Consider the following 8,789-nt stretch of genomic DNA (forward strand, 5'->3'; position numbering starts at 1 on the left):
CCATGTAGGTGTCCCAGCAAGAGTGTCCGCGAGGGAGGAGGTGCAGCTAACAAGACCAGTAAAATGATCAGGTTCATAGACAATGAACTAAGACAGGTACGGTATTGTAGCCCTATCCGTCTTGGTTAATCTGGTAAGGTCAAAAAGGATCGACCGTATCTCAGTATGGTCACCAGCTGTCTCTCCGGGTGGGGGGCTAAGCTTTGAGTGCACGGAACAGAACTTTATATGCTCACAATTCAACCACACGAACTATCTTACAGGAGGTTTCGTGGTTTCGTGACGCAAGATCAATTGTTCAGCTCTCTTGCATCTTTCCAACCCCCCCCCCCTCCTCCCGAATCATCCGATAAAGTAGCTTGAAAATGAGCAAGTCACTCACAAAGAAGTAGGTAGATGCTTGATTGTCTTTAAATTTACATACTAACCAATGAGAAGTGCTCTGACTGCTGGGATAGCACGTATCAGTGTGGGGACTGGCGATACCCCATTTGATGTGCACTTAGAACTGTTGTGCGACCACTCGCCCCACTTTGATGATGTTTATGCAGACAGAGCTCTGAAGCCTATCACAGAGCTTCCTATTCGTTTCCCGGACGATAATTCTGATGTATTCTCCGTACTCATTGGTTGGATGTATCGTGGTCAAATCGCTGTGAAGCCTTCTCCTCAAAGTGTGCTCTTCTTAATTAAACTCTGGATACTTGCTGGGAAATTTGAAATGGTGGAACTGCAGAACAACCTTATCTCCCTCTGCAAAGCTCGGATTGATGACAAAAGTGGCACAGTTTTTGATGACCACACAATCCATTATGTCTACTCTCATACCCTGCCCAAGTCCCCACTACGTCTGCTTGTGGTAGATACATGGGTGCGGAATGCGACTAAGTCACGATTTTTGGGCCGTGACAATCCTCCTCGCGATTTCCTTGAAGAGCTTTGCTGTGCCTTGATTGAGTGGAAAGAAGGTAGTAAGGAATCGATCAGTCACACACAAATACCGCATCACGCTATTTTGTGCCCCCGTCGCCGGTGAAAGGCGCCGGCAGAGAAATTCCCATGCGAAACGAGGCGTGCGAAACTAAGCGACTTGCTACCCCGGACCAACTAAGAAGCAGGAAGTTCAAGCATCCTTCCCCACGTATTCGCGAGGCCTCTCCTGCGTCTTCTCTGCATGTCATACCACCGATCTCTAACAGACACCGAAATGATCCTAACGAGCAAATTACTTCTGACATGAGCTCCTTACAGGTTTGAGTCCTTCCTGTGAGCAAGGTAGAGTGGAATGCTTGGTATGGATGCTTGAAATGAGTATATATGTTACTCTACGTAGTTTGCAGTTACTCCCAATATGCCTATTTTGTTTGTGCGAAACTATTTACCACGGACATCTATCCTCCCTATGAGGCGATCCTGTAGCTCTGTTATATATAACCAGACTGGCCTTTAGATATGAATGTTCTAGGCAGGTCTTGTTACATATTTGTCAACATGCCTGGCCTCACGTCTGCAGGCTAAGGTAAATAAGGGTTCTGAAGGTCTTTCCCACAACATCTGCCCACTACATGATGCAATTAGATGTTGAATTTTTCGCTATGGAGAGGTCGGTGAGAACCTTGGTTAAGCGGTTATTAGTACACCGTGGAAAGCTCGGCCCCACCCCTGGCGTGGGTCCAGACTGAACTTGATATGTTTGGTCAATTAGTCTTTCCGAAAGCATCACCTAGAGATTTACTCATAGAATAGTACAACCCTATCTGGTACCTAATCTTAAGGAACTTCGACCTCTGGTCTTTATCAAGCAGAGTGCTGATATCATATGGATCATACGGTACTCGAATTCCTTGTACGAGTGATAAGTTCGACGCAGGTTCTAGATTTGTGAAAGAAAATTGCCATCACTACCTGTGTGCATTAGTCTTCATACTCAGCTTCCTCCTTATTTGGCCATCGATTGGTTCTCCGAGGTGTTCAAGTCGTCACCTCGCCACAAGTTCACCTTATGACATCCTATGTTTTATGCTGTGACACCCACTTTAAAACGCAATCCGCATATAGCCTCATGATATCATCTATACCCACGAGCCATGGCATCCGACAAGAGCGTTGACTATAAATAATGGCCAACAATGGGCCCTTTTTGGTTGTTGCAGTCAACAAATTGTTTCTCGAGCTGAGGTCTCCTTTCCCTACAGACTTATTATTTTGACCGCAGAAGTATGCCGAGCTGGACACATCAGAGACGGGGTAATGGGGGCAATCACAATGCCTCCAGAAATGCATCGAGCATGTCGACCACCCCGATAGTGCAAGGCTTAGCAGGTCGCATACGGGGCCAGCCCGGAGGGAACACGGCCCCCATCTTCCGTTCAGAGAAGGGGCAGTTGCCTATGTTACACGTACCCCATACATTCCAGAATAATTTTGTTGCCGTTGTGGGAGAGTTTGTCGGAACCTTCATGTTCCTTTTCTTCGCATTTGCTGGTGGCCAGGTCTCCAACACCCCCAAGCCGGCTGAAGGAGCGCCACCAAATACCTCGAACCTCCTATATCTCTCGCTGACCTTCGGATTCTCTCTCCTTGTCAATGTTTGGACGTTTTACCGTGTGACCGGTGGTTTATTCAATCCAGTGGTATGTTCTTACGCTAGGCTAGCGTTGATATACAGACCAGATCCCTAGTCAGTAACATGACCTTGATACTAGTACTAATAATCCTCAGGTCACTTTAGCTCTCTGTCTCTGTGGGGGCATGCATCCTGTTCGCGGCGTCCTAGTCTTTGCTTCTCAAATCGTGGCGGGGATTGCATCAGCGGGCGTGGTCAGTTGTCTGTTCCCAGGACCTCTAACCGTTCAGACTAGGCTGGGCGGTGGCACTTCAATCTCCCAGGGCCTGTTCATTGAAATGTTCCTGACGGCAAACCTGGTATTTGTCGTGATCATGTTGGCTGTAGTTAAGCAAAAGTCAACATTTCTTGCACCTGTTGGAATTGGCCTGGTCCTGTTTGTGAACCAACTAGTCGGTCAGTACGCCTAATTGTGTATATATGCATGCACGAAAGCTGATTTATGAACTTAGGAACCTACTATACCGGCTGTGCCCTCAACCCGGCCCGTGCCCTTGGCCCTGACGTGATCAACCGCAGCTTTCCAGGATATCACTGGATCTACTGGGTAGGACCATTGCTGGGGTCCCTCCTTGCGTGTGGATTCTATGGCTTTCTCAGCATGTTTCATTACGAAACTGTTAATCCGGGCCAGGATTTCAATCAGTGGGAGGCTGCTGCGGGCCCCGGCCCGTGGCACGAAGTGATAAACTGGCATGCTGATGGGCCAAACCCTTCACACTTACCAAGCGATCAGTCGACCCACCATCCAACTAGTGCGGCGAACACTGATAGCAACAGTGGACCATCTGATAAGGAGTATGGTAATGAGCAGGTGTAAAGTGGTGTCAGCTGGAGCTCAAATCACTACAACATCCAATAGATGGCCTGGCGGGCCTCCTGTACATCTGGATTCCTCCATGAAATGAGGTTGAGACTCCTATTATATGGCCAGAACGCGCTTTATTTAATAGCCCAAGGGCAAAACTAACTGGCCTATGCAGATTGTTATGGTCGTCATTTCTCGAGAGAATGTCGACGAATTGTTGTTAGATTATGCCTCGGGGTAAGCCTGATCTTGATGCGCCATATCCCATATCTGTTATTATACTTTGGTTTGGCAATTTCCTATCCGGTATTCCTTTATATTGGGGTGTTACTCTTTGGTTTCTTTTCCATTTGGTGACCGAAATAATATCATACTTGGGAGTTGATCAGGGAATCCGAAAACTCCCCGCGAATCCTCATATAGTAACACAACAACAGAACTTGTACCAAGCCATGATACTGTGTATTCAAAAGATATATCTTATAATCACTGTCTTTACTTGTGATCCGCTCGATTACCAGTTAGGTTACTTTGGTATAAATGTACCGTAGTCAAGGTCACTAACAATGGCCCTGCGAGATTACTTTGGATAAATGCGACTGTACTTTGGTCTAAAATTTACTACATAATTGTCATTTTTTCTAAAGGGGTAAGCGCCTAATGCTTCGCAGGGGGTAGATATTACTTACAAGTATTCCCTTAGGGGATAAACCTTTAATGTAGTGATAAAAGCCAAGGTCTGACGCATTGCAGCCTAACCCCGCACCCTTACACATTATCATCAAACACAGAAAACATTCAGGTGGCCGATCAACTCTAATCTCTAAATAGTACACAGGACTAGTAGTTAAATTGATAGTAAAACTAAGCAAGTTTATAGTTATTAGTTCTGCCAGCAGAAATTGATAAGATCCCGTTGTTGCAGAGTGGCTGTTATAGGTCTCTGTAGGTGGTTACCTAGGTAATCAGGCACCTAACATAAACTACTGAGCTTAATTTAATCTATGCGTTATAGATAAGTCTCTTTTACGCTGCTGAAGTAATATTTATGATGTCCAATACTAAGGCCCGGGTCGAATTGAAAAGCCCTCGTTCATGAGTATCTAGAAGGTGCCAAAGTAGTATTTCCTGTTCAACAACTACTAGCTTTTAGTTCATACAACCTCATCACGTTGACCTTGCTTCACCTTGGTCACTGTCACCAAACCTATATACTCCTCTTTATCGCTTAAGGGCACGAAGGCCCGACCATCGGGTATCTGATCATGGCTTCTCGATCCCGTCTGGTAGTCTCTAGTGCTGGCTTGCTCGGATTTGGTTATGGACATACCCACGAGGCGTTTCTTTATTTGTCTCCAAATAAGGCTCACTAGGGGCTGATATGCCAGTAGACAGGCAGCAATGAGATACATGCCAGCTTCCATGACGCTCCAAATGAAGATGTCAACTGCTGACCATGTCTTATCGGCTATCGCATCAGTAATGAAGTATTGTACCCAGCATACCAACCCAAAGACAAATCCACTACACACGACGCGTCAGTACAGTCTTTGGATGAAAGGCATGTTGTGTGAAAGCACAAACTTACACACTATCAAGCAAAAAAGTAATCAGAAGTCCTAATTTGATCCGTCGAGTGGTTTGGAGCTTTACGACATGCGAAATGGGAAGGATCAACATGATGACGTCCGACAATATATGCGGGAGTCGGATCCATCGAAGCAACAAGTTCAAATTGAAGCAGCGCCCTGAAACAGTAGTGTCCCAGAGTGCCCTCAATGGGACGCATACGCCAAAGCAAGCGAGAAATCCCCCCAGACAATTTAAGATGATAATAGCTCCCGTCGCGTAGCAAATGTATCGCGTGACGCGCTTGATCGCAAAGAGTAATAGATAAAGACTCAACACGGTTAATTTTTAGAATACGACAGAAAAGAGCCAGGTCGGCTCCACAGGGATAATATCCTTGGAGAAATAGACTGACATTGCCGGGTCAGTTTCCATCATTCGTGCCATATGGAGGCCAGTACCTCCATAGCGGACATCAACTGCGAATGACCGAACGCTGATTAGTCTTCAATGCCAAAGCTATGATAGCTCTGCGTGCAGTTCGACTTACCCAAAATAGTTACATTGAATGCAATGGTCACTACCCAACTAATGATGATTAAGGTATCATCACGGCTCCATGAGACCTTCCCGATACGGCGGGAAACAAAGCGTAGAATGACCGCCATCGTCTCTAGGATCATAAATATAATTGTTATGAAATAAAGGACAGCCTGCTTGCTCTCATAGGACGGGCTTGATGAGACCCTATTAGTATCTCGGCTCTTCATTTTCAGCAAAATGGTTTATAACCTGGCGAGCACGAGAGTTGGGCAAGTGGGAATAGAGCTCTTCGCTTGTGGTAAACAGGCAATTAGCGGAATAACCAGAGCCATATATTACCTGTATCTAGTGGTTTCATGCTTGCCAAGAATGTTTACTTGGGGTCCAGTGAGCGGATGAGGGTAGCATCTAACAAGGATAGGTCACAGTAACCGGTGCAGCTTTCCGCCTTATGCTCGAGCGCAAAATGGGGGCAGTTTTGGTCTCTGTAGGCCTTGCAACCTGCCATGATCTAGGATGGTAAGTCTATATTTCCCCTAGGATTTAGTTTCCGTTTATAGATAGGTTTGCGGGGTCAGCCTGAGACTAGCCAGGGAATATGCAGATGAGTTTCGTGCTTGACCCTTCACGGTGTGACAGGCAGATCTCGTTGCTTTTGGCCCCCTCAGGCTAACATTAGTCGAGGGGTCGTGGGTAATACCATATGTAGCATAGAAAATGCAGCACTTCAGGTTTCACAAGGTATCTGAGTCCATGGAAATAGGACGTAGATTACCGGCCGTGCCCTAGGCTGATGCCGATCATGTGTGTGGTCAAGACAGAATAAATAGTACGAGGCGTGAATCTTTACTATATCCTACTTAGCCGACAGCATCCTATAGTACCACCAACGCCGTAGCTTCGGACCTAAAGAGCTTTTTCCTTTGTCCATGTAAGACACTAGCGCCGTGGAGCAACCCACGTCAGATTTTCGAGCAACGCTGGCAGCGCTCATGTTCTGGTCGGACCAACCATATGACGCCCTGATTCCCGATGACCCACTTTATATTGCTTAACAAAGAAACCTGGCCGCAAAAGAACCCTATATTTCCTTGGTGTTAGTGCAACTCGTTATATGACGGAGTCGCTTTTTGGTCGTCGTACGGTTAGACATTGCGGACCGGGGTTGAGAGACCCTAATGTGTCCCTCCAAAGACAGGCACCCCATCTCTCTTGTTCCTAGAACTATAAAGATCTCCCAGATTATCTTCATTATGCTGCTAACGAAAGAAACAGAGAAAGAAAATTTCCCTCAAAGAGAAAAGCTTTGAAGTTTTAGAACCCAGTTACAATCCTTGGAGATGGCGCTGAAACCGGAATATGTCCTTACGCATGACTACCTCGATAACAATCGGTTAGTCAACAGAAGCAAAATAATCCATACTATACCTAAATTGCCCACGACTAATGAGATACACACCACTACCTGGTGATTCAAAATCAACCTCCACCATTACCTCTGCGTGGAGCTCTTCGGATATCACACCCATCCGGATATCCCTACAGCTGATCCCAATCTGAAAGTCGCAGACGTAGGGACAGGAACAGGGTCAGTCATTTCTATATCTCTGTAGGATGGCCATAGAAATGTTGCTATACTAATCTTATTATCGAACTAGTATCTGGCTCACTGATTTAGCTAAGCGGTTACCGCAGACAGTGCAACTAGATGCACTAGACATCTCCTTTGAGGCAACCCCACCAGCTGAGTGGCTCCCTTCCAACATCCGCACTCTCGTGTGGGATGTCAAAACAGATCCTCCGGAGGATCTGATTGGTGTCTATGATATAGTCCATATTAGACATTTTACTTTGGTCCTGATAGAAGAGGAGTTGGAAAATGTTCTTACCAGATTACTCAAGCTGCTAAGTATATTACTCTTTCCTATTTTACCCGCCGATACAGAACTCTACTCAGAAACTAATACGCAAATATATAGAACCCGGTGGGTACTTGCAATGGGTGGAAGTGGATATGAGCTCGTTCCGCATTTTGAAGACCAACCCGAATAACCAGTCTGAGGCATTAGAGACACTTTTCAAACTCTCTCAGGGGCAGGACAAAAGGCTGAGTCCGACCTATGTTCCCAGCCTCTCGTCGCGCTCGCGCTTTGAGGCTGCTGGGTTTGACAATGTCAAGTCCGAGTCCCGGAATGCACCCCCACACCTTGCTCTTGCGATGCATGAATGCAACTTGCTAATTAGCGAAATCTTGGCACGCAAGTCTAAGAACGAAAAAGTGATGGAATTGGTGAAGGGGCTCTTGCCCCGTGTTGAGAGCGAGACCCGTAATGGTTCCTGTTGGGCCTTTACTCGGTGGAGCGTGGTGGGAAGAAAGCCCCAGTAGGCAGCAAGATGTACTGCACCCAGCTAGATAGCACGAATAGTTGCTCACACTTGAACTAGTAGAACTTTGATTTATGTCACCTTTCCAAGTTAACACTTCACAGCCTGTGATTTGCCATTGACCTTTCCATGGCAATGCGACGCCACCCATGACCTTCCGCCGGCTGTCAAATTCCTTTCCGTATGGATTTTAACATCTCTTATGATTTCAATTGCCAATCAATGCGTTCACAGTCCAACAGGCTTGTTATTCTCCACATAGAAGGATGATATCGACATTAATGCAGGTGGAAAGCTATCATTCTGGAGTTATACAGATTTGGCGTATGTCGAGATCAATGCAACCCATCATATGTTTACAGAGAACCATGCGATGTAACCAAAATCAGGCAACAAAACGCTAGCCAAACGATCATTGGCCAAAGACACTGCAGCATGCTACCGAGCTGACGAGGACTTTTGACTTTAACCTGTACACAGCCCGGGAGGGGTGCTATTATTAACAGAAGTACTAGGATATACAGCTGAGGCTGTGATCACAGTGGTTGCGCTAATGTGTGATGGATCTCACTTGCATGCACCCTTGCTACTCGGAGCCTGGTACTCCGACAGATTCTGTTTCAACTGCTACATATGTGAGGCTTGTATTCTATCAACAGTTTTAATTAAGCTTTAAGCAGCTGGGCATGACAAGGGACAAGTTCAACCCTAGTTCTCACGCCGATGATATATCTATTAAATAATTCAACCGATTTGCAATACCTATATTTAGACGCGAAATATATGAGTATTATGACTAGCAAATTCTGTAAAGAAAAATGAGAAACCCTTCAATTTAGACACGCCGGCTAATAGCTG

At 46.0% G+C, this 8,789-nt stretch overlaps 4 protein-coding genes across 4 annotated transcripts; 3 read left to right on the forward strand and 1 right to left on the reverse strand.

The window, feature by feature from the left end:
- Window positions 1-365: 365 nt before the first annotated feature.
- Window positions 366-1,257, forward strand: BDV27DRAFT_151447 (BTB/POZ domain-containing protein; the record flags this gene model as incomplete). Its single annotated transcript, XM_032071360.1, has 3 exons — window positions 366-388; window positions 439-971; window positions 1,040-1,257. 3 exons carry the CDS (start codon window positions 366-368, stop codon window positions 1,255-1,257), a joined length of 774 nt encoding a protein of 257 aa, XP_031920365.1.
- Window positions 1,258-2,288: 1,031 nt separating this feature from the next.
- BDV27DRAFT_164655 (aquaporin-like protein) lies at window positions 2,289-3,446 on the forward strand (the record flags this gene model as incomplete). Its single annotated transcript, XM_032073732.1, has 3 exons — window positions 2,289-2,633; window positions 2,722-3,022; window positions 3,079-3,446. The coding sequence occupies 3 exons, from the start codon at window positions 2,289-2,291 to the stop codon at window positions 3,444-3,446; spliced, it is 1,014 nt and encodes a 337-aa protein (XP_031920366.1).
- Window positions 3,447-4,588: 1,142 nt separating this feature from the next.
- Window positions 4,589-5,773, reverse strand: BDV27DRAFT_151449 (uncharacterized protein; the record flags this gene model as incomplete). Its single annotated transcript, XM_032071361.1, has 4 exons — window positions 4,589-4,958; window positions 5,023-5,306; window positions 5,361-5,482; window positions 5,554-5,773. The coding sequence occupies 4 exons, from the start codon at window positions 5,771-5,773 to the stop codon at window positions 4,589-4,591; spliced, it is 996 nt and encodes a 331-aa protein (XP_031920367.1).
- A 1,113-nt stretch (window positions 5,774-6,886) lies between these two features.
- BDV27DRAFT_170731 (class I SAM-dependent methyltransferase) lies at window positions 6,887-7,932 on the forward strand (the record flags this gene model as incomplete). Its single annotated transcript, XM_032075396.1, has 4 exons — window positions 6,887-6,943; window positions 7,055-7,134; window positions 7,205-7,455; window positions 7,526-7,932. 4 exons carry the CDS (start codon window positions 6,887-6,889, stop codon window positions 7,930-7,932), a joined length of 795 nt encoding a protein of 264 aa, XP_031920368.1.
- Between the last annotated feature and the right edge of the window lie 857 nt (window positions 7,933-8,789).

This window comes from Aspergillus caelatus (genome assembly GCF_009193585.1).
Source record: "Aspergillus caelatus strain CBS 763.97 unplaced genomic scaffold BDV27scaffold_496, whole genome shotgun sequence".
Lineage (NCBI taxonomy): Eukaryota > Fungi > Ascomycota > Eurotiomycetes > Eurotiales > Aspergillaceae > Aspergillus > Aspergillus caelatus.